Genomic DNA, 26,241 nt, shown 5'->3' on the forward strand with positions numbered 1-26,241 from the left:
TGAAGTTAATGCTACACCCTATTAAATATTAATAGCAAGCATTCTGTATTCATGGACAAAGGTATTGTTTTGTGATTTACTAATATTTCACTCAGACTTACTCTCTCCCATTTATCCTAAGGTAAGTTGTAGTGGATAGAGTTGTCTGACTGGCTTGTCCTATCATGTACCTTATAAGCATAGAAGCCCAAACCCTACATTTTTAAATAGTTTTATTCTCTCCATATGAGTAGTGCTAGTACAGCGCTTAAAAATCCCTTATATATAAAATGTTTGCATAGTAGAAATCCTTAGTTAGCTGGCATACTTAAAATCTTCAGCAATAATACATCATTATGGCACAAGTCAGACAGACTTCTGTTAGCAGCTGTGTGAAACATTAGAGTAAATAAAGATGATGTTGTAGTTTTTCTTTACCCTTGGAGACATCACTGACTATATTCACAAGGAAAGAAAGAATACTCCCTAAAAACATGGTAGCGATATAACAGGAAAAAAAATCAGAAATATGATCTATCTCTATAAGTGACAAGTATTAGCTTTCTAAAAGCAAAATGCAAACATTGGTTTTGAAAATAATTTAGAAACCCTGTCTCGAAAATACAAAAATAGAAAATAATTTGGCAATTCATTCTTTTAATAATTTGCCTTTATTTTATGTGTGAGTGTTTGTCTGCATGTATGCGTCACATGCATGAGTGCCTGAAGAGGCCAAAAGCAAACATCACATCCCTTAGAGAGGGAGTCACAGGCATTTGTGAGACACCGTGTGGGTTTCAGGAACAGAACCCGTCCTCTGGAAGAGCAGCCGATGCTCTTAACCCCTGAGCCATCTCTCCGACTCCCAGAAATTATTTTCAACATTACTATGATTTGCTGTTGATAAAACTAGAATTTATTGGTCTATATACAATATCTTTGGGAGCTAAGTCATGGAACAATAGGACAGGAAGAAAAGACTAATCATGCCATGTCTTAACATTATTACTTTAAGGAGGTTTTTTTTTCAATATTTAAATTATATTATCATTGTTGGACTCAACAAGAAAACCATTTCATTTGTCCATCGCCAGTATTTTGAATACCTTCCAACATTTAGAAAATACCACCAACAGGAGTCTCTCTGTGTATGTACAAAATCGTATCGTCTGACAGTTCAAGGAATCAAGAAACTTCGATTCTTTTTCATAGACATCTTGCTTTTCCTTTAAAGGGAAAAAAAAGAAACATTTGAATACAAATTCCAGGAAATGTACACATAAACAGAAGACATAGTCCTTCTCATATGCTTGACACTGGCCCTTCCTAGCATTAGACAGGGGAAAGTATCCAAGGTTCCTTTCCAGGGTTTTGATCTAAATATTACTTTGCAAGATTCAAGGACATATTACTGATAGTCAGCCAAATACCATTCTACAAGAAACCATAATAAGCATTGAGAATATAAAGTTACCAGCTACCAGTCAGAGCAGAAAGGAGGGGTGTAAAATTTCAAAAATCAGAACAGCAACAAACCAACCCTGAAGGGTCTTGATTACTAAAATCAGAAGTAATCAGCTATGGGACAATGGTCTTGTACTTTGTAAAGATTTGTCACTTGTATTTTAATAGAATGCTGATTGGCCAGTAGCCAGGCAGGAAGTATAGGCGGGGGGACCAGGCAGGAAGGAGAAGCAGGGCAACAAGAATTCTGAGAAGAGGAAAGCTCAGTCTGCAGTCGGCATCCAGATGCAGAGGAAGCAAGATGAATAACACCTCACTGATAAAGGTACCAAGCCATGTGGCTAAACACAGACAAGAATAATGGGCCAATTTAAGATGTAAGAATTAATTAATAAGAAGCCTGAGCTAATAGGCCAACCCATTTATAATTAATGTAGTAGACCTCTGTGTATTTCTTTGGGATGAACTGCTGTGGGACCGGGCGGGAAAGAAACCTCTGTCAACAGTAAGCAATACAAGAGATGCTTTGAAGAAACACAACCATAACCAATGCAGGGCACCAAACCTGCAGTAAGCTTCTGATAGTGCTGGGGGTGGGGTTCTAAATAGCAATAGGCAACACAGTATCTAGGCTTCTCAATGAAGAAATTGCCACTGACTGTGTGGTGCTGTCTGGCACACATACTGTGTTTCTGCTTTTGTCTGTTACTGTAACTCTAGTCTGATGCAGCAGGTGGGCATGCGGGCATTCCCAGGAAAGTGACCCTTATACACATCTGTCTGTTCACAGATCTCATACCCTAGAACAGTCCTAATGGAGGGGACAGAACAATGTCTGCTATCAATTTTTAAATTAAAAATATAATCTTTCCCTCTCTCTACCCCTCCCCTGTGTGTGTGCAAATAAATCTATTTACATTATGTATGGAGTCATGGTTGGAAGGATGCAATTCAACTGCTTCAGTGCCCACCCTTGGAAAGATATCATTTAGACCTTCAACTGTGAACATGCATCACCCTCATAGTTTGAAATTTTCAATGAATAGTGATTGAAATAATGGAAAAATGAGTGGTTTCCAAGCCAACCTGGATGCTGTTGATGGACGAGGAGAGGTCCCAGACTTTGAGCTCGCCAGTTACAGATACGACCAAGAGCGAATCCTCTGTGAAAGGAAGGTATGAGCTGTCAGTCAGTGGACCCAGATGCTGTCACTATAAGCATCAGCCACTTAAGGATTTCACAGGGCTGGGTCAGCAGGATATATTTAGCTTTGATTTTTGTTGAATTTAGAGAATGATTTCATCCCATGTTCCAACTCCCTGTGTATGTGCAGAATATAGAGCCATAGCACCTGGCAGATGCTGGTGATGTTGAGCTCACTTAAGATGGGTGTAGAGCCAACTAGCACATCACTCAATCATTACTGACTATAGAGTCTGAATCTCAGTAATATATGAAAGAAAGAAAGAAAGAAAGAAAGAAAGAAAGAAAGAAAGAAAGAGAGAGAGAAAGAAAGAAAGAAAGAAAAGGGAGGGAGGAAGGAAAAGTAAGGAAGGTAGAAATAAAGGAAGGAAGGAAGGAAGGAAGGAAGGAAGGAAGGAAGGAAGGAAGGAAGGAAGGAAGGAAGGGGAAGGGAAGGAAGAAAGGAAAAGGAAAGACAAGAAAAGAAAGAGAAAGTTGAAGGGGCAGGAATGGAAAGGGAAAGGAGTGGGGGAGGGGGAGCAGGCAAGGCAAGGAGAAGAAAGTACAAACAGCTCAACAGCCTGTCCCTCTCAGCAAGCAGAACTGAGGACTTTGTCATAGAAACAGCTTCTCTTTCATTCGTCTTCACCTCCTGCTGGCTTCTTAATAACTTGACCCAATGGTGGAGGGAATCTGGGTTTCCCCTGACATGGCTTCGCGACCCATGACAAGGTGAACACCAGCGGAGTTCTCCGCTCTGGCTTGACAATTTCAGGAGCGTCTCAAGCAGCTGCTGCGCAGTCTTAGAGTCCCGAGATGCCCACGGTTACCTTGAATTCTCACAGAGTGAACAATGCACATGCATTTCATCCAGTCGGGGGACTGTGAGGAGGAAAAGGTGTGCAGGAAAGCCAGCGTCCCAGCGTCGAGGATGAGGACATCTTGGTATTCCCCACAGCACAGCAGCCAGCCTTCGCCGGTCATCCGGAAGGAGCAGTAGTAGTACTGTGGAATAGAATTTCAAGAAGAGCACCTCAAAGATGGCTAGCTAGTCTTGATGTCCTTCTAGCTGTGTAAAGGCCTCTCTGAATCACAGGCACCCTCTACCTTTGAACTAGCTGACACCTCCAATTCCCTCCATTAGCCCCACACTCCTGCCATGTTGATTTTTCAGCTTAGCTTCACCACCCCCACCCGCTCCACCTCCCTCACCACACTCCCACCTCTCATCCTCCAGGGTAAAGTGGAGACCTTTTAAAAGAAATACTACAAATCATGGAGCAGTCATAGGTATATTATTCCTTTTTTCCTTTCTTTCATTCTTTCTCTTTTTTGTTTGTTTTTAGGTTTTTCGAGACAGGGTTTCTCTGTGGCTTTGGAGCCTATCCTGAAACTAGCTCTTTTAGACCAGGTTGGCCTTGAACTCACAGAGATCTGCCTGCCTCTGACTCCCAAGTGCGGGGATTAAAGGCATGTACCACCAACACATGGCTGGTATATTATTTCTGTAGTGTTATTTAGAGCTAAACAATCTGGGCTCTCTACTCCAGTGATACTACTAAAATCTAGTATGAAGTGAAAGCATTTTAAGAAGATATTCTTGTACCAAATAAATTTTGGAAGTAATTTCTGTTAAAGAATAGATTATACATCCTACGGTCCCTACACTCTGTGACTGGGTTCTGGTCTAGGAGAAGAGGGGAGAGTGTGAGCATGTTATGATACCAGTAGCCCAAACAATGAAAAAGTATAAAAGCAAACTCTCAATAGCAAAGGGGTGCTGAAATTACTCCTTTATTAGTAATCTGTCCATCAAAATTCAGAAACTACTTTGAAAAACAGAAAGTATGACTGAAGAAAGAGCTCGGCGGAAATCAGTTGTCTGATGTTGGAAGCCCTGGGTTCAACCTCCAACACTGGAGAAAACAGAAAGCCCTGGACTGGAAAGTGATAACAGAAATTGTAACTGGTTTTTTGCTTTAACAAATTAAAAAAAAAATTAGAAATCAACGAATCCACCAAAAGAACTGGTTAAGACTGAAAAGTGTACCACGAGCTTTGCTTTCTTCTGAGATTTTATTTTTACAGTTTTAAATTGTTCCTGTGTATCAGTAGGGAGTGGGGTATGTGCACCTGAGTGCACTGCCTGCAGAGGCCAGTAGAGGTCACTAGCACCCCCTGGACTTGGATTAGAGGCAGGATTTGTATGCTGGGAACCAAATTCAGATCCTCTGGAAGAGTAGTAGTAAAAGCTCTTAATCCCCGAGCCATCTCTCCAGACCCAAACAAGGTTCCACGTTGTATAAAATAGTATATTGTTAAGCTGAATCTTCCCAATTATACATGGATGCTTTGCGTCACTTAGGAAATGTGAAACAATATGAAACCCATTTTTAAAGATAAGATACAGAAATGAAATAACCAGGAATAAATGTTGTTGACCAGTATCTTTAGACTGAGAGTAAGACCACACTAATAGGTGATCACTGGTGATATTTTTTTTTCATTTTGGAAAAAAAGTAAAATTTAAGAAGAGTATTCTCCAAAAGTATTAAGTCCCCAGATAAAAAATGCAGTGAGCAAATTGCTGTTTTAGCATCTCGAACGTTCTGAAGGGCGTGCACTTACACAGATTGCAGTGTGCCTGTAAGGAAGGGTGGTTTTCTCCACACACTGACCGCTGCTCACATTCCACAGGTACATCTCCCTGGAACAGAGAACTCTGCGTTATTCTCTGTCATTTCCACACAGTTGGCTGGAGTAATTTCTTGTGCCACCAAGTTTTTCTTCAGTAATGCACTTAGACGCCACCTGATTGTTCGTGTGGCTTTTGTTACAGGTTACTGGACAAGAAAATGCTGTGGTCGTTAGCAGGGCTGACACACCAGAGCTCTGTCGTTTTGTTTGGATAACGACACCCTGCCTGCAGCCTGCATGCTTTTCTTTAGGGACATTCTGGCTAACAACAAACGGTGGGGATTCGGCCAGTGTGGCCTTCGAGAGGAACACTACCACAGTCTCTCCATGGTAACTTATTTCAATGAGCTTAAACTACATATTCTGGGAAGGATAACACATCAAATCTGTGTTCCCCGGCAGCAGCTCCCCCACCCCTTCTCTCTCCTGAAAACAAACAGCACCACCTAGAGGCCACACTTGGTCTATCATTGATCCAGTTTCTTTCTTTGATTCCCCCCCTCCGATTTGAAATCCTGAAATAAACAAACCTTGACACTTAATATTTGTAAAAACTTCATTATTTTTGAAAACTCTAGTTTAATGCATGTTATACACAATGAAGCTATGAAATACGCCAGGTAGATATGTTAAACCTAGATGATTTCTGTTCAGAAGATTAAGGACAGTCGAAACAGAATTGCGTAATACCCTTTGACTTTGGAAATTTCAATACAGAAGCAAAAACAATTAGATGGGTAAAAAACAAGCTTTATGGGTAATATGGGGAAAGGCTGTAGTTGAGGTAAAATTATATATATATATATATATATATATATATATATATATATATATATATATATATTAATGATGTTAAATTTTGCATGTATTTGATAATTTTTCAGGGATGCATTTTTCTAATCAAGCACTAGGAACCAATATTCTAAACCAGTGATTCTGAAACTGGGGTGATTTCTGTTCCCCACCATCAGCCACTTCTTGAAGACAATCTTGTTGCCACTAGGAACACACTACTGCCATCTAGTGGACAGAGAACAGAGGTGCCTCAGTCGCCTTGCAGTGTCAAGGTTTCCACAACAAAGGATGTTCTTTCCAAAATGCCTTGAGTATGCGGTAGAGAGGGCGTGCCCTAAAATCCGACTCATAGACCTTCCTTCTGTTTTTAACTAGTACACCCAAAAGAGGTTTTAAGATAACCCGAAAAAGCATGTCATTCTACAAAGCGGGAGGGAAAATCTGTGTGTCCACAAACATGTATGTGCATTCGTGTGCATGCTGAAAACAATGATGGAAAGAAAGACAGAAATTAAGAGAATATATCCCAGAAATAAAACAGCTAATAATACACCTAAGGGAAAATGAAGTATATAGAAACTAAAGGTAAAGAAACTGAATTCTAAGTAGCCCACAGCATAAAGTAACACAGTCACGTAGTTTAGTGCTGTAGTCTCTCATTCTTCCCCACATCCACAAGCCTCTGAAAGTATTTACAAAGCGACCCCAGCGAGCCTCACTCCATGGCTGTTATGGAATACTGGTGTATGTGATTTTTAGAAGCTCACGGTAAACTGATATGCTTTGCAGTTTATTTTTAAGCTGGTATCTCTAATAATCAGTTATTAAAGATGTATCTTATTTTTATTTATGCATATGTGGGGAGGGCTTTAATGTGTATGCACACAGGAGTGCAATGACCATAGAGGCCGGAGGAGGGGGTCAGGTCCTCTGGAGTTGGAGTTCCAGGCATTTGTGAGCAGCCATGTGAGTTCTGGGATCTGAACTTGAGTCCTCTGGGAGAGCAGGCACATGCTTCACTGCTGAGTGATCGCTTCAATCTCAGATCTGGACTCTTTTGCCTTCTGTTTCCTATTGTCTCTAAGAGTTATCTGTTCCCAGGTCTTCATGTGCACACATGTGAACGTGTGTGTGTGTGAGAGAGAGTGTGTGTGTACATATAAATGTGTGTATATATACACACATACATGTATAGATAGATAGATTAATTAGATAGCTGTCCCTATGCTAAGCTTTCTCCATCAGAGCTCGAGATCCCCATGCCCACCTGCCTACAGATGTTCCCATCTGTGTGGCACAGGGGAATTCACAAGCCTCTTCCCTCTTTTGTTCTCTGTCAGTGAATGGTTTATCCATATGTAAGATTCCCAAGTTTATCTGAGTCTCACACTCCTCCAGCTGTCCCCAAGTGGGCAAGGGAGAGACTCCAAATATGGTTGCTGGGACATAAGGATGGAAGGATAGTCTAAGATTGTCTAGAAATGCAAGTTACAGGGCTCTAGGCTACCCCCACTGAACTCTCATCTGTGGGACTAGGGCGCAGAAATCTGCCCTGAGCCTCAGCACACGCCTCTGAGATGCACTCAGTCTTTGGGACCTGGGTCCTATCAAAGTCTCTGTTCTAAGTTCTGACACTTGCCTACTCTGCATCCACTAGTAACCATAATTTCTCTTAACAAGTGGAATCCTCTCTATCAGTACCAAAACATTTTGCCTTTAAGTTTAATTAACCATGTTGCATTAACTCTGTATGCTTATCTATATAAAATATTAATACTACAATATCAACATCATTTTGTTAGTATATATTTCCTGTGCATTTCCTTTTCTAAAAGTTTTGCATGAGTTCTAATTGGTCTAAATAATAAAAACCCAGAGTCAGATATTAGGAGGTGAAAGCTGAGAGATCAGAGAAGCAGTACAGTTGGCCACTAGAAAGACCTTTTACCTCTACCGAAGCCTCAGACTGAAGGGGAGATTCTATCAGACTGCACACTCAGACTGAATCCTCAGACTGCACTGAGTTCCTGTCTCCTCTTGCCTTATATTCCTCTCTGCCCAGCCACATCACTCCTGTCTCCACCTCCCTAGTGATGAGATCCTAAGTGCTGACATCACCTTTGTGTGAACTCTGTTTCTTTTTTAGACAGATTTAATATGTAGCCCAGGATGGCCTTGAATTCACAGAGATCCATCTGCTTCTGTCTCCTGAGTGCTGGGATTAAAGGTGTGAGCCACCACTGCCTGTCCTCTCTCTATGGCTAACTAGTGGCTTAACTCTGCACTCTGATCGCCAGGCAAGCTTTATGTGTTAGATCACAAACAAAATATCACGGCATAAAAGAAGCACTTCCATTACTTAATTTTTTACAAATGTATTTCCCAACTTTATTTTCTTTTATGTTTTATTTGGTCTTATTGTTTTTCCAATTGTCTGACAACAATTATAATTTAATTTTAAAACTTGGACCTATTATTTAATTGAGATTAAGATTAGTTCAACTGCCTTATTTTATGCTTTTTTAATGTGTGGAGGACAGGGGTCCACACTGGTTATTTTCCTCACTCCCTCTCCATTTTCTTATGAATGTCTTTGTGTTTGTGTGTACACACGTGTGTGGGTATGCATGGAGAGTGGGTGGACAACTGTGTGCAGGTTTTTGTGTGGATGTTACTTCTCTGTCTGCGTGGGAGGATAACAATGAAGGCCATTCCTGGATTGACGGTGACCTTCAACATGTGGTCCTCATATCTTCAACGTGTGGTCCTCATACCTTAACCTATCAAGTGCTGGAGTTTCAGGTGTTTGATAACACACTGGGCATGAAATCTCTGGAGGCCAGAGGTCAACACTGGGTGTCTGTCTAGATTGTTCTCTCATGGTCTCACATAGAACCTGGAGCTCATCAATGTCACTAGACTGACTGGTCCACACCTAAGGCTCTCCTGTCACACTCTGTGGGGTTACAGCCTTGTTCACGACTGCCAGGGGTCCATACACAGGAACTCACATTTGAGTAGCAAGCACTTTACCCCTGGGTTCATTTCTCCTCTACTCCCCTCACACGTTCTTGGCTTTTAAGGAAAGGAAGGCAATGGAGATGGAGCTAAGCAACGCCGCTCACCCGTTCTCAGCAGCACTCACAACATAGGGCTGTTTGGAGAAGTCTCTTGCTCTTGCCAAGCACGTCACTGAGGCTGAATGTCCAAAAAGAAGTTCTTTAGCTGAAATCTGAAAATGTTGAAAATTAGGTTTTTGAACAACTCTAAACTTCTAGTAATAATAATAATACATTTTTTAAATATGCTAAGTTTTCTTATATATACATACAAGTATCAGGAAAACTGACCATAACACAGAATCCACAGTCTAGGAAACCTGGAGATGAAGGGACGTGCTGTTCTCAAGGTTTTATTTGCTTGAGTTTGGGCTCCATCATGAAATTTCAATGAGCACTAGACCAATTCCTCAACATTTCCATTTTGAATACATTTAAGTCAGTGCCGCTGCTTCTTCTCATGCCCAGAAATTTCCCTGATGAACCCAGCCTGTGGAGGCCAGGATTTCATGCTGGGTGTGGTATTGAACCCCTGGTACTCCAGCACTTAATAGGCCAAGGCAGGAGGAGCACACATTGAAGGTCATCCTCAATCCAGGAATGGCATCCATTAGTATCCTTTCACACAAACTGAAAAGTCATGTCCACACAAAAACCTATACACATTCACAACAGTTTGACTCAGAATTATTAAAAATGGGAACACAACCAAGCTGCCCTCCAGTCAGACACAAGCCACAGGCCCATAGGCAAACAGCAGGTGTCAGCTGACTCAGCAGGTGAGCTGCATAGACAGGTTGAAAGCATGTGCTTGGCTTGGGTGAAAGAAAGAACCCTGGACAGCCCACTCTCGTATAACTCCAACTCTGGGATGCTCAAGACAAGACAGAACTAGGGATGTCAAAACATTGGTGCTCATCAAGGGTTTGGGAAAGCAGGAGACTCTTGGATACAAAGGATTTCTAGAACAATAAAATGCTTCTGTATCACATGACAAATTGTAAACATATGTCAGCATACATCTGTCAAAGCCCATACAATGCCACATCTTAGTGACACATCCAGGCGCACTAAGAAGGAATCAGCTATAATGTATAATCATGAGTTCTAAATCCAATGATGTGCACGATATACCACTCCGGGGTGATAGGATGTCAGAGTTAGTGTCAGTTGTTAACTTGACACAAGCCTATAGTCACCTACAACTGAAGATTTGTATAGATTAGATTGGCCTGTAGGCAAGTCTGAAGGGCATTTTCTGATTGGTGATTGAGGTAATTGGGCCCAGACCATTGTGGGTAGTACTGTCCTCAGGTACATCCCTAAGCCTGGGCTATATAAGTAAGTAGCAAGCCATGGGAAACAAGCCAGTGAGCAGTGTTCCTCTGTGGCCTCTGACTGAGGTCCTGCCTTCTGACTTCTTCAGCAATGAACTGTTACCTGGAAGTATAAACTAAATAGTCACCTCCCCCCCACCCACGTTTTTCTGGTTCTGTTGTTTATCACAGCAACAAAAGTCACACTAGAACACACAGTGATGGCAGGAGACATTGGGTGAGGGATGAAGAACCCTGTATCTTCTACTCAAGTACTTTCCGTATATGTGACCTTACTTGATATCAATTTATACTTTAGGTATCAATTTTAAAATGCCTTTAAAAATAAAGCACTGAATTTTTTTAAATACCTAATTTGACTCCCTTCATCAAAAATAATAAATGGACTTTTCTACACACACACAAAAAAAACTCATTTACAATGCCAACGTGTTGCTTTCCTACTAGTGACTTGAAAGTATACCCTAAGTACTTATTCTTTATCATCTCACATCTGAAATGAAAAGTATATTTCTATTTTGTAAAAAAAAAGACTCTGAAAATTAAAACTATAGAGCAGAGAAACACAGGGCTGAGAGAGGGTTCAGCAATTAATTGTCCTTGAAAAGGGCCTGAATTTGGCTCTCAGCACCCACATGGGCTAAGACCCACTTGCAACTCAAGCTTCAGGGGCCCCAAAATTCTCTAGTGACCTCTGTGGGCACCTGCACTCATGTGTGCACACTCACAGAAACACACACACTCTCTCTCTCTCACACACACACACACACTCTCTCTCTCACACACACACACACACTCTCTCTCTCTCACACACACATGTACACACACATGTACACACATACACACACACAAATAATAAAGAATAGCATAATGGAACAAAATTAATTTGAAAAAAAGTCTTGTGGATAGTAAAATATCTATATTTCACATGGCTCAATACCCACTTTTTCTCTAAACTATGTAAACATATGCAGGAGCCAATAACCAAATATTTCTCTCCAATATAATGGCTTCCTTTATTTCTGCCATAATCAGAATTATTTTAAAAGATCTCTTGTCATACTAAAATGGTTGTGTTAAAAAAAAGTCATGCAGTTTATCAAGATCACGTACTAGCTTTATGTTATTCCTGGAAAATTCCTAAGGTTCTAATTCAGAAAACACTACATCCTTGTACCCAGGCACTACATTTGGGTGCACAGCCACTTGAGTGCCGTCCCTTTTCAATGGATGAAAAGCCACAGCAACTCCAGGTACATCACAGACATGCTATCCACCCAGAGAAAGTCCACAACAGAGCAAATATCTGAAGTGAACACCATTGCCTTGCTGAGATGGTCTGAATGAAACGGTCCTCATAAGCTCACGTTTGAATGCTTGATTCCCCAGGGAAGGGAACTGTTTGGGAAGGATTAGGAGGTGTGGCCTTGTTGGAGGAGGTGTGTTACTGAGAGGTAGTAGGCTTTGAGGTTTCAAGTGTCCATGCTAGGCCCTTTCTTTCTACTTACTTTCTGCCTGTGGATTAGATATAAGCTCTTGCTCTATTGCTCCAGTGGCAAGCAGACATGCCACCGGGGCAGCAGCTAAGAGCTTACATGTGATGAGTCTGGTCAGTAGCAAAAGACAAACTCTAATAATGCCACTCATATAATGTACACAGAAGTCAAAGCCAGAAAGAGATAACGTCTTATATTTACTCTACACATTGTTTTATTTTCATGACTACTTTTTCATAGTGTCCTAATGGTCAACATCCAGAACACAAGACCCATCCCATGCCCCCAGCTCAGATCTTCCCAGAAGCTCCCCTTGTCCAGAAGATTTGAAAATCCCTTTCCTGGGCAATGAAACATCTCCATGGCCAAACCTCATCTCCTCTCCTAGCTCATCTCTCTTTGACCCTAGTTCACATTGGGATCCAGCAGCAGGACGTTTTCCACCTTGCTGCAGATCAGGTTGTTTCCTTAAACAAAATGACCTGCTTCTCCCACCTTGCCAGTGTGAATTTCATTCCACTCCACATCTGTAATGCTGAGTTCTTCCGTATTGGCACAATAGGCTTTTGGTTGCAAAGTCTTTTGTTCTAGACAGTCATATGCAGTTTAAGACAGTAACAGGAACCACTAAGTGCCAGCAGCATCTCCCTGGTTCCAATTTTGACAACCAAAAATGTCTGAAAATACCACTAAATGTCCCTTTGGTGGCAAACTAGCCTCCTGCGAAGGACCTCTGCTCTAACCCTAAGAAGACAACATGCTTCTAAAAGGAATATGACAGAACTTTCCAAGGGAACACCACATTGATGACTACCACCTACTTAGGACCCTCACAGGGTGGCCTAAGTAGCCAAGTCTGGCCTCTCCTATACTACAACCTCAAGGAACACCAGCACAAGCGTTCTCCTTCAGGTATGAACTCACCCAAGCTACCGTTAGTGTGTATCCAGAATGCTCAGTGAGCAAATACTGCACGAGTATCAGAAACACACTGAAGAAATGAGAAGCTAGGAATTCAAACTTCTTAAGCTTGTAATGAGCTGCGCATTGCCAAGCAGCCTCTTCAGCCGGAAAGTAATATAAAATAAAAAGATTGAAAAAGATTAGCAAGAGATTTTAGGCCACTTAGGAGTCTGAGTTTAAACGATAATAGAAAACATACATTTTGGATATATATGAGCACCAGTTTGAAGCACATTCACTACGCCACTACCCAGTCCTTTGAAAAACGTTCATAAACATTGAGCTGAGCTGGTCTGCTGTGCAGCTCTTGGCCGTCCTATAGCAGAAGGGTTCGGGGATAGGAGGTGTTAATTAATTACACTATAAAATAGAATTACAATTAATTGTTAATTTAGGTTTAAAAGTGACAGACTTTAAAGGCTAAAAATAGTTTTGATCTTTAAAAGGCTTCTTAATGAGGGCAGTACACTTTAAGTACATCATTAGTTTAATTGTTCAAATTGGGTCCGGAGGCTGCTGGAGTTAAGCAAATATCTATTCCGATATGTTAAATGTTTATGACTCGGGACAGAAACAATTAATTGCTAATCGATGGGTCCAATACTAGGTGAGGTCAGGTTCTGAAATCAGAGGGCGAGAACAGTAAATTGGATGGAGAGGTTTTGATGTGGTCTGTAAAAACATCACAGCAGAGCAGGGACTCAAAGACTAGCAAGAAGGCTAGCCCGTCAGATATGTCCAGATAATTAAGATATTACTCATTTAGTTAATAGTGGCTTTCAGGAGTGCCTTTTGTTTATATTAATGGGCCATATTTCTTTAGAACTCTACTTAAACGTCTATTCACTTACTCACCCATATAATTCAGGCTAGAGAAGAGTAAAACTCGGTGCATCTTAAAGGGTGGCAATACTTAGCTGGTAGTGGAGACTAACCCTCTTCATACTTTCCACACAGCATCTTGATTTGTCCTGTGAACACCTTTTCCACCATCATGCAAGCCATTTACCATTACTGTAGGGCTGAGAAGCAGAATGGCCACCACAGGTTTAATACCTGTGGCCTTGACGCACCTTCAGGTCAGGTGAGAGACTCCAGAGACAGAGCTGACCCTCCTGACTACCGGTCACTATGGTTTGCTGGTCGTCTGTGATCATGATGGCTGTGATGCTGTGGGGAGGAGCTTTTCTTCCCCAGAGGGCCACGGCCTGCAGAGCACTCCTCATGTGGACGAATTCCAGATACAGAGACCCTGAGGGAAACAATGTATATCATTATTGTTCTTAAATTTGGGGAAGCTCACATCTGTAATTCTAGCAATGGAGGCCCGAGGGAAGATTACTGGCACAAGTTCAATGCTGACTTGGACTACACAGTGAGTTCTAGATCAACTGTATCTGAGAATCTGGGATGGAAGTCTTTGTGGCCATTTTCTGCAAAGCCAGATACATATATACCCCATGACCCAGCCAATCTTCTTTACTTCTTAGTCAACCAGAGGAAACAGGGTGTACCTATAGGATGATTGCTAACTACATGTGCAACCTTCCTCACAATACCTAAAAACTGCAAGCCAAATGTCAATTAATAGGTAACCAGATAAATAAACAGAGGCATATCTACACAATGGGATATAATTCCTCAACAAAATAAATGGTCTAATTGACCCACGTGAATCCCAGAACAATTACTTGAAAACAACAAGTACCTGAAAAGAACAGTGTTTTATGATCCTCTGGAAAAAATAGTGGAATGTCCATATTAGCACATGGCCATTGGAAGCAGAGAGCAAAGCAGGGAAGCCCCATGGACAGGGAGATGCAGCTTTTAAAAAAAATTATTTTATTTGCAGTTATGCGTATGCATGTGTGTCTGTGCACACAAGTACAGTCTCTCTGAGGCCAGAGGAAGGCTTTGGATCCCTTGGAACTAGAGGAACAGGGGGTTTTGAACTGCCTGCTGAGGGTGCAGGGCACTGAGCGCTGATCCTCTGTGAGAGCACTGTGGTCTCTGAACTGATGAATATATCTCTGCAACTTCAAGGGTGGTGAACATGTTCATCATCCCATCTCTGGTGGTGGGTTTAAGAGTATGTACATATAGCAAAGCTTATGCTTTAAATGTATATATTTACTACATATTTATTATATTTTGCATGCCAATTATGCTTCATTAAAGTTGTTTTTTGCTTTGGGAGGCATTCTGGAAGATACTGTCACAACAAAGTCTAAACAAAATTCTTATGGAAACATAAACACAATCGTACATAAATTCACAATAAAGACTTATAGCCATGAAGATCATAAACCATGACCAATCAGAGGGCTTGGGTACCCTGGGGACTAATAATAAAGGACTAATCTAAAATTCACCATAAAATGAACAAACAAACAGTTAGAAATTATTAGAATGGCAAGGACATTAAAACCTTAAAAAAAAATAAGACCTGAGAACCTGAGACAGGAGGACACTTGTTAAAGCACAGGCTGGACTTAATAAAATCTCATTTTTTCTTTTTTTAGAATCTAAGGTTTGATGTTATAGCTCTCTAGTAGACAGCTTACATTGCATTCATGACACCTTGGGTGTAATCAGTTAACAAATGAAGGACTGGCCAGATCAACTTGGTCTAAGGGCGGAGTGGGGATTGTCCTTATTGTTGATTGACATGGGAGGGCCGAGTCCACTATGGGCAGTTCCACCCCAGAACAGGTAGTTCTGACTTGTACAAGAAATCAGCCTGAGCAAGCCTTTAAGAGCAAGATAGCAAATCTTGTTTTCCACAGTTCCTGCCTATGCTCCTGCTAGAATTCTTGCCCTGGCTTCCCTCAGTGATGAACTCTGACCTGCACGTCCTCTCAAGCACTGTAACTTACCCAGATACCATGGCTTATCTTTCTCATGGAGGTTTCCAAAATGTTCCCAGCTGGTGCTATGGCTTACAGCCATTCTTAACCCACTTCATTTCTGACCTCAGCAGGTACCAGACATGCACACAGTACGCATACATACATCTAGGCCAAGCACTCATACACATAACATAAAATGAATAGACCTAAAAATATCTTAGGTTTAATAGCTAAATAATGCTGGATTTGATGCAATTTAATTAGGTCTAAAGACAAATATAATATATATGAAGTAAAAACAGCATTAAATTTTATCTCTAAAATTACATATTTAAACACACATTATATGTCAGGAACATGCCAACCAAGAGCAAAATGTCACTTTTGATACAATGTTTAGATGTTCCACTTTCTGTGCTTAAAATAAAGCCAAACTCACCTTTAAATTTTCAGAATTTCGCTCTTGAATAAGAGAAGATTTGGGAATTGTTACTTGCAAATGGTTTTGAACCATTCAAATCATGAATTGAGACTATTTTTACATTCTATAAAAAGTCCTTAAATGGGGGTACTGATAATCACGCAGGAGACTGGAGCTCATTCCCTGTTACCAACAAATAACTGAACCTCGGGGAAAGACAGAAGACCAAGCCACAAAGAAAGGAGAAAAAAAGAAAATAAATAAAATAAAAAGGCTCCATCCCTTCAAGTTGAAAGGGGCATAAAGCTGAGAGTGCCTGGGTCCTCCCCTTACCTCCTCATCCCTACTGGTTCTGTTTAGTAACCTGCCCCAGAGCTTCTTGCATTTTCTCCTGTCATCTTCTGGGAATGAGAAACCAATTCTGGGAGAGTGTTTTCTCTTTCCTTGCCTACTATTCCTCTACCTCTGCTTCAGTCCTGTGCACTGAGATCATCTTGATTCTCCCTTTTTGAGCATTTCTTTTTAACACTGAAGCAGTAGAGGCAGCTTGGTACCCAGGATTAGCATATCAGATGACTCTTGCAGATGAGGTATGCCTATCTTTACATCCGGATCTACAGAGCTGCTCACAGATTCCAGCAATAGATCTCTGCTCTGACAGAAATGAAGCGCAGCTCCCCAGCAGGGTGCCTGCCACGTTGTAACATCTGGGAAAGGTGGATTCGGGGCTGGGAAAGAAATCAAACTCTCCAACCTGTGTATTTAAAGAATGGAAAGCAGTAATGTCTTCATTTGGGTTTCTATTGCTTCGAAAAGACACCATGAGCACATCACCTCTTATGAAGGAAACCATTTCATTAGGGCTAGTCTACAGTTTGAGAAATTGACTTCATCTTCATAGTGGCGGGACATGGAGGTGGAGATGTACAGGCAGCCATGGTGCTGGAGGAGCTGAGACCTTGATCTGCAGGCAGCAGAAAGTAAACTGTCTCCCACACTGGGTGTGGCTTGAGCATATGAGACCTCAAAGCCCACCCATATGTTAACACACTTCCTTCAAAAAGGTCACACTAATTTCAACAAGGCCACACCTTCTAAACTGTCACTTCCTATGGGATTTAAACACACAAGTCTATGAGGATCATACCTATTCAAACCACCACAACTAACTAAAGCGAAACATGATCCGGGGCAGAAACAATTTAAAATCACAGAAGGCTCTAGCTACTGCAGGGTTTGAGAAGCTATATCTGTGCCTAAGATTCCAGCCTCCTGGCCACACGGTTGTGCTGACAGCTCAAGACAGCTGTTTGAAATCATGGCACGAGCTCAGATTGACTTTAAGTAAAACATTCTGCGAAGCTTAAACAGCAGTGCCCAGCTTATTCTAACAGTGGGTGCCTCCCAATTGCCCTGCAGAGCCAGTCTCTGCAGTCAAGCAGGAAACTCCTAAAAAGTCTCTGCTCCACCCCCACCCTAGCACCTTGCCTGACAGAGGTGACACTTGCTAAATATTTCTTAAGTGATGATATTCAATCCAGACAATGGGAAAGAGACTTTAAAACACGGAGGTTGGGGGCTAGAAAGATGGCTTGTTCTTCTTCAGAGGACCCAATTTCCTAGCACCCAAGTTGGGCAGCTCATAACCACTGGTGACTATCTGAAACCCTGATCCTGGTCTCTGTGCATCAATGAATACTTATCAGCTTGCTCTCTCTCTCTCTCTCTCTCTCTCTCTCTCTCTCTCTCTCTCTCTCTCTCTCTTTCCCTCTCTCCCTCCCTCCCTCTCTCCCCCTCTCTCTCTTTCACACACACACACACATATATTTAAAAGATTAAAAATTAAAATTATGGAAATAAATGCTCATTATCATTGGGTAGAGAATAAAGCTGCATTGGTTTAAAGCATGGCAAACTATAGCCATACTGAGAGAGAGAGAGAGAGAGAGAGAGAGAGAGAGAGAGAGAGAGAGAGAGAGAGAGAGAGAAGGCAGGTCCAAGTGACTCCATGTAGCTGCAGAAACCTTATTGGTAAACCATGAGCCTAAAATATAAAATAATAGGAATGGGTTAATTCAAGATGTAAGCGTTAGCTTGTATAGGGGTTGTTGTTGTTTTATTCTGTTTTGTTTGTTTGTTTTGTTTTTGTTTTTTGGGATAGACTTTCTCTGTGTAGCCTTTGCTGTCCTGGAACTCACTTTGTAGATCAGGCTGACCTCAAACTCAGAGATCCACCTGCCTCTGCCTCCTGAGTACTGGATTAAAGCCGTGTGCCACCACTGCCCAGCAGGTGTTTTTATTTGTGAGTTAATTACAATATACTACTTTTATTTAAAAAATAAACAAGTCTGGTTATTGTGCACAAATCACCTTCATAAACTTCAAAAAGACAAAGGTTTCAAGGAGGAACAAACTAGAGAGCACTGTCACAAAGCTGGCTGTTGGCAGTAAAGTCCTGTTCCATGCTGGAAAAATGAAACAGAAGCAAATTAAAGGAGTCAGCAGAAAGAGAGCACTTCTATACAGACCCTGTCATTTGTATGGTCCCTGCCACAGCAACCTTAGCCATAGATGTATGAAGCAGTCAGAACCTGAGGGAACCTGAGCATCCTGCGTGATTGGCATAGTCTCCACAGAACCTGAGCATCCTGCATGCTTGGCGTGGTTCTCACAGAACCTGAGCATCCTACATGCTTGGCGTGGTTCTCAGAGAACCTGAGCATACTGCATGCTTGGCGTGGTTCTCACAGAACCTGAGCATCCTACGTGCTTGGCATGGTCCTCACAGAACCTGAGCATCCTGTGTGCTTGGCATGGTTCTCAGAGAACCTGAGCATACTGCATGCTTGGCATGGTCCTCACAGAACCTGAGCATACTGCATGCTTGGCATGGTTCTCACAGAACTTGAGCATACTGCATGCTTGGCATAGTCTCCACAGAACCTGAGCTTCCTGCATGCTTGGAATGGTCCCCACAGAACCTGGGGGAACCTGAGCATCCTGTGTGCTTGGAATGGTCCCCACAGAACCTGGGGGAACCTGAGCATCCTGTGTGCTTGGAATGGTCCCCACAGAACCTGAGGGAACCTGAGCATCCTGCATGCTTGGCATGGTCCTCACAGAACCTGAGTATCCCACGTGCTTGGTGTGGTTCTCACAGAACCTGAGCATCCTGCATGCTTGGCATGGTCCTCACAGAACTTGAGCATCTTGCGTGCTTGGCATGGTCCTCACAGAACCTGAGCATCCTGTGTGCTTGGCATGGTTCTCACAGAACCTGAGCATACTGCATGCTTGGCATGGTTCTCACAGAACTTGAGCATCTTGCGTGCTTGGCATGGTCCTCACAGAACCTGAGCATCCTGTGTGCTTGGCATGGTCCTCACAGAACCTGAGGGAACCTGAGCATCCTGTGTGCTTGGAATGGTCCCCACAGAACCTGAGGGAACCTGAGCATCCTGTGTGCTTGGAATGGTTCTCATAGAACCTGAGGGAACCTGAGCATCCTGTGTGCTTGGCATGGTTCTCATAGAACCTGAGGGAACCTGAGCATCCTGTGTGCTTGGCATGGTCCCCACAGAACCTGAGGGAACCTGAGCATCCTGTGTGCTTGGCATGGTCCTCATTGAACCTGAGGGAACCTGAGCATCCTGTGTGCTTGGAATGGTCCCCACAGAACCTGGGGGAACCTGAGCATCCTGTGTGCTTGGAATGGTCCCCACAGAACCTGGGGGAACCTGAGCATCCTGTGTGCTTGGAATGGTCCCCACAGAACCTGAGGGAACCTGAGCATCCTGTGTGCTTGGAATGGTCCCCACAGAACCTGAGGGAACCTGAGCATCCTGTGTGCTTGGAATGGTCCCCACAGAACCTGAGGGAACCTGAGCATCCTGTGTGCTTGGAATGGTCCCCACAGAACCTGAGGGAACCTGAGCATCCTGTGTGCTTGGAATGGTCCCCACAGAACCTGAGGGAACCTGAGCATCCTGTGTGCTTGGAATGGTCCCCACAGAAGTGGGTCTTTCAAAACCTGCCAGCTTACAGAAATTCACAAGGCAAAAGATTTCTTGAATAAGACCACTAGAAGAAGACCACATCATAGAGAAACCAAAACAACAATAATAAATACATTTACTTAGTTGAAGGCTAGCCAAGGCAAATAAGAATAACGCACACATACACTCCTGTGTTCCACCCTCAGAAGCATGATCCTGTCTTCTACCTTTGGAAACATAACTACTCTCAAATTAACCCTTAGTCAACATCAAAGCAGAGTTCCTCATCAACACCAGTGAGTGGTTAACTGCTACTTAGAAAATTGAAGGACACAATAAAGTCAGTTTACAGCAAGCCCATGGCCAACATCAATTTAAATGGAGAGAAACTCAAAACATGCCCACCAGAATCAGAAACAAGACAAAGTTTGCCACTCTCTCCATACTGATTCAATATAGTATTGAAGTCCTAGATAGAGCAATAAGACAACTGAAGGAGACCAAGGGGATACAAATAGACATACATACACACAGAGGATACCTATAACACTCCTGAACAATAAAGTAATGCCTGGAGGTATCACCATCCCTGATCTTAAATTGTACCGGAGAATTACAGTAATAAAAACAGTATGGTATTTTGGCATAAAAAAGTGATATCAATAGAATAGAATTGAAGACACAGAAATAAATTCATACATTTATGGACACCTGATTTTGATAAAGAGTCATAAATATACACTGGAAATATACATTTTCAACAAATGGTGCCAGTCAAACTGGGTGAATGAATGTAGAAGAATGCAAACAGATCCATACTTAACCACTGTAATAGGAAGGCTGCTAGTTTGTTCCCAGCTGCTTAGCCCCAAAATAATCACACAGAAACTGTACTAATTAAATTATTGATTGGCTCATTAGCTCTAGCTACTTATTGGCTAACTCTTACATATTAATTTAACCCATTTCTATTAATCTGTGTATCATCATGTGACTGTGGCTTACCCACTAACATTCCCTTGTTTGTCTCCAGCATGGCTACATGGCATCTCTCTGACTCTGCCTTCCTTTCTCCCAGCATTCAGTCCAGTCCTCCCTGCCATGCTCTGCTCTACCCTGCCCTACTCTGCTATAGGCTCAGAGAAGTTCTTTATTAACCAATGATATTCATAGGATATAGTGGGGAATCCCACATTACCTCTTCTTTTCTGTTTAAATAAGAAGGAAGGTCTTAGCTTCAACATAGAAAAATTACATATAACAAAACAGGTATCAAGCAAGAATTACAGTTATATCTATTTTATCTTTTATCATAACCAAGGAAAACTTTATTATAACTACCTATTCTTCAATTCCATCAAAGACTCCAGAAGGATATAATATTATCTATGTAAACAGGAAGTGCATTATAAGCAACTTCCAAAACTCTAGAATTGACAGAGACACCTCGCTGCGTGGACAGTCATCCAAAGTTCTTCTGTACCATTGGGGCATCCGTTTTCAACCTACCCATAGTATAGGCCTATAGTATCTAGCAAACTTTTTCATAAATCAGGAAATTTCAAAGACAGTTCTGCCTATATTGGAAGTTTGTCAGTTACTTTCTTCTGTGTCCTGAAGAATATCTAGCAGACTCATTCATAAAGTGGGAATCCTGAACGACCATCTCTCACTTTTAGGCAAGTTCAGCAGTCATTTTCTGCTGGTTCTGCAGGTCCAATTCATCAAACAGTTCAGACAAGAGCAGTTTCTTAACCAAATGGCTAACCAATGGGATTCTTGGATGCCCATCTCCCTCTTGAAATAATTGGTGCTGTCAGGAGATGTGTCTCATTGTCATGATAAGTCCTAAATTATTAAAACATTTCAAATGCCATATTCTGTAGTCTTTAAAAGGTTTGAAGAATATACTCCATATAGCCACAGTGGCTAGGTATAGAGCAAGGCACTGGGGAGGAGGATGAATCTCCCTATGAAGGGGAAATACAATAGACATTTATGGAAGGAATAGGAGTGGGTTAGAATGGGAGGATAAACCATGGAGGGAGAGAGGGGAGGGGACAAAGCAAAGGCATACAGGGAGGGACAACTAAAACTAAGGGCATTCTGAGTGAGTTGTATAGAAACCTAATACAATAGAATCTTCCTGAAATATATGCATACATGAAGGTGATCTAAATGAAACTGCCAAATAACAGTGGAGACAAAGCCCCATCTGGACATTTCTTAACCAAATGATGCTTCCAGTATTGAGAATAGGTTACATCTAGTCGAGTTCTTGGCCGAAAGGATCCTATGGACACCCACAAATAACTCAAGCTATTTCCAAGGCTACTGGTGGCTCTCCAGAAACTGATGGGTAGGCCCTATTGCCAAAGACAACACCAATATAACCCACAGAACATGGATAAGTTGAGCTGGTGCCTACCTTGAGTCCATCTCTATGGACTAGTGCTCACAGAACTGGAAGAGGCATTCTGCACACTGCCTATGGTGAGAGGTAAACATCAACCCAGCTACAAACCCTTCTATCTACAACGGTGACCTGCCTACAAGATGCGCTGGTGCAATAGTGGCACAAAGCTTGTGGGAGTAACCAACCAATATCTGATTTGACTTAAGACCCACTCCTTAAGATGGTACCCATACCCGATATTGCTTGGATGGCCAATAACCTGAGAGTAGACAGGCTAAGGAGCTAGGGAAACATCAAATACTACTGTTCTGCCAGAGGAACATAGCAATCAGATGATCCCTAATGACATTCTTTTATACTCAGAACCGTGCCTTGCTCACTCATCATCAGAGATGCTCCCTTCTGCAGCAGATGGGAATGAACACAGAGACCCACAGTAAGACAATCTGCAAAGAATGAGAGTGCTTGGGACACTCAATGGTAAAAGGAAATGTCTCCTCCAAATTCCTCCCCTCGAGGAACCCTGCAGATAAGGAGGTAGAACAAGGTAAGAGCCACAGGGGATGAAGGACACAAAGGGATCAAGGCCTTCTAGACACAACAGTGCTGACAAACATATGAGCTCACAGAAACTATGGCAACGTGTACAGGGCCTGTACAGGTGTACAGCAGATGGGGTCCTGGAGCTTAAAGAAGAAATGCACGCATGGCCCTGTCTCTATTCTGAACCCAGAAGTTATCTCCAGTTGATAGCTACTTGCAAATGAAAAATTAGTTTTCTTCCAGGAAGTCTCACTTAGGGAAACAAACCACTTTTAAGGGTAGGCTCTGTGTCTAGCAGTAGACGGCCAAAGAAAACAAACCCATTGACAATGGCATTTTTGGAGGTTCTTTGTCTCATAATGTTGTCAGGGCTTTTTTTGGTCTTACAGATCCTTCAGGTATATGTTATGGTTTCTGGCTTTGTGTTTTTATGAGATTCCTGTGTGTGGGAGCATGTGTGTCTCTGCATCTATATGTGCTTCCTGTGCTTTCTATTTACTCTTTTTGTTTGTTTGTTTGGTTGGTTCTATTTCAGTTTGTTTGGTTTCGTTTCATCTTATCGTCTTCTCTTTTATTATTATTCTTTAGATGTATATTTGTTTGTTTTTATTCTTCTCTCATACATTACATCACTACTGAAGTTTCCCATCTCTCCATCCGTGTGTGTGTGTGTGTGTGTGTGTGTGTGTGTGTGTGTGTGTACCATCTGTCTGGTTGGTTTTTAAAGAGAAACAGAAAGGAGGGTATGGGTCTAGATGGGAGGAGAAAGGAGGAGGAACTGAGAGGAGCAGGGGGAGTCAAAACCATAATCAGAATATACAGCCTGAAAGAAATCTATTTTCAGCAATTACCTTAGGAGGTAATATCAATTAAGCAGACATGCAGATTAATCTCTGCTCTTCCAATACTCATGATCCAGGACATGCAATAAAACGAACCAACCAAGAAATTGCCTCCCAGTTGTTGGACAGATGAAGCTCCAGCTCTACAGATCCCAGCTCTACCTGCTGAGTTACAGGGTTTTAGGAAGTGTTGCCTGTACACTTCACCTCTTCTTGTTAAGCTGCGTAGCCACAGCACTAACAAAACTAAACAACAGCCAAGTGTGTTCTGTGCAGGCATTGTGAGAGGACAGGTGCTAGCGTGGGAAAAGAAACATGAGCAGCTCAGAGGAACTATTTTTGAGACATACACGTTCATGTCTATTTAATCTGGGAGCAGTTCAGAGAACGACAGTCCCTACATTTAAACCCTCAGGGTTAGGCCTTAAGAGAATGCTGCTTTCTCAGGGACATTTTTTTTTGGTTGTTTTGTTTTAAATTGTGCTACATTTAATTATCCAAATATTTTATACTTAAAGCCATTTTTTAAACCTAAAACTACCTAGCACTCTTTAGTCCATTTAGAAAATATCTGTTTGATTATTTTTAAATCACAAATGTGGGGGGGGGGGGCATAAGTACTTGAGTGCAGTACCCATGGAAGCCTGAAGAGGCGCCAGACCTCCTGCAGCTGGCCTTACAGGGAGTTGAAGCCTACAGATATGGGTGCTCGAACCAAACCTAGGTCCTCTGGATGAGCAGCAATTGCTCTCAAACCCTGAGCCATCGGTCCAGCCCTATGTCCATTCTTAAACCAAACAAATACTTATTTGTGCAGTTGCTGTGCAATTGTTGGATTGGGCAGCACAGAACAGGGAAAGAGGATAAACAAACTCTCAGCTCTCAATGTCCTTATTACTGAGTCACCCAGTGGTTAACTTTAAGTAAGCCTTTGTGTTGTTGGCAAAGCAGTTGTTTGTGTGTGTGTGTGAATTGAATAAGCCCATTTCAGTGTTGAGTCATATATTTTTCTCATTTCCTAGGACGATATGGAAAACAACTTGCCTAATATATTTGCTTAGGTTAACACACGAAATTCATCTATGTAAGAATAAATCTCTGGTTCATGTTGGGATGGACTCCCCTCTCCCATGAGCTCCTCTGCCCACGCCATAGTGTGGTCAGTACCATGTGAGCACTGCTCCCCTCAACTCCACAACTTAGGGTGAAATAAACTAATTATAAAATAAAACAGAATAAATTGCAGTCCATAAGCATATCCTTAGGAATCACACATGTCTACAGAGACCTGACATATATATGCTGGCTTTCTTTTTGACAATGTGCAGTAAAACAGCACCCACTAACATTGTGTTTGTCTTGTGCTACTGGATCACGTGACCACAATGCCCTGTCACAGTGAGATTCTTTTCTCACCTTTCATTTCACCCCAGTTTTTTGAAACAGTGTCTCTTGTAACTCAGGCTACCCTTCAGCTATTTCTGTAGCTGAGGCTGACTGAACTTCTGATCCCCCTGCCTTCACCTCCAAAGAGCTGGGATTACAAGAGTTAAGTAATCTTTGGCCACTGTACTATACTGAGCTCCCACTGCTGCCTTAAAACCCTGCTGTGGGGGCTGGGTAAATAACTCAGGTGTTCCGAGTACGTACTGCTTTTGCAGAGGACCCAAGTTCTAGTCCCAGTACCTACACTGGACTGCTCAACATAGCCTGCAATTTAGTTCCTAGAGATCTAATGCCTTCTTCTGGACTCTTTGGGAACCTGCACTTTCATGCATATACCCATACACACATATACCCATACACACATACACACACATACACATATAGTCATATACACATATAGACATAAACCCACCTACACATACACACATATACATATACGCATATATAACCATCTACCCATACATAAATATACACATATGCCCATATACACATACACACATATACTCATATACACATACACACATATACCCATCTAACCATACACATATATATACATATACCCACAGACACACATATATCCATAGACACATACATACATATGCACATATACCCATATACACATATATACATACACACATATATGCATACTTTAAAAAAGTAATAGAAGCATTGGAAACATCCCGACACAAAGGCTATCCATGTGCCTTTGTTTCAGATCCTTTCTGTCATTTAACAAGCAAAGTCATTCACCACGTG

The 26,241-nt window shown here is 41.9% G+C and overlaps 1 protein-coding gene across 2 annotated transcripts in view; it reads right to left on the minus strand.

Moving 5' to 3' along the window:
* Wdr72 (WD repeat domain 72) overlaps positions 1-14,199 on the minus strand; it is a 154,356-nt gene extending 140,157 nt beyond the window's left edge. For both annotated transcript variants that reach the window (XM_075967751.1, XM_075967749.1), the window contains exons 1-6: positions 14,047-14,199; positions 9,244-9,350; positions 5,255-5,333; positions 3,457-3,631; positions 2,530-2,606; positions 1,086-1,205 (exon numbers count right to left, since the gene is read on the minus strand). In XM_075967751.1, the coding sequence (XP_075823866.1) occupies positions 1,086-1,205; positions 2,530-2,606; positions 3,457-3,631; positions 5,255-5,333; positions 9,244-9,350; positions 14,047-14,199 (711 nt within the window). The remainder of the gene's footprint in view (positions 1-1,085; positions 1,206-2,529; positions 2,607-3,456; positions 3,632-5,254; positions 5,334-9,243; positions 9,351-14,046) is intronic.
* Positions 14,200-26,241: the final 12,042 nt, after the last annotated feature.

This window comes from Microtus pennsylvanicus, chromosome 3 (assembly GCF_037038515.1).
Source record: "Microtus pennsylvanicus isolate mMicPen1 chromosome 3, mMicPen1.hap1, whole genome shotgun sequence".
Taxonomy (NCBI): Eukaryota; Metazoa; Chordata; class Mammalia; order Rodentia; family Cricetidae; genus Microtus; species Microtus pennsylvanicus.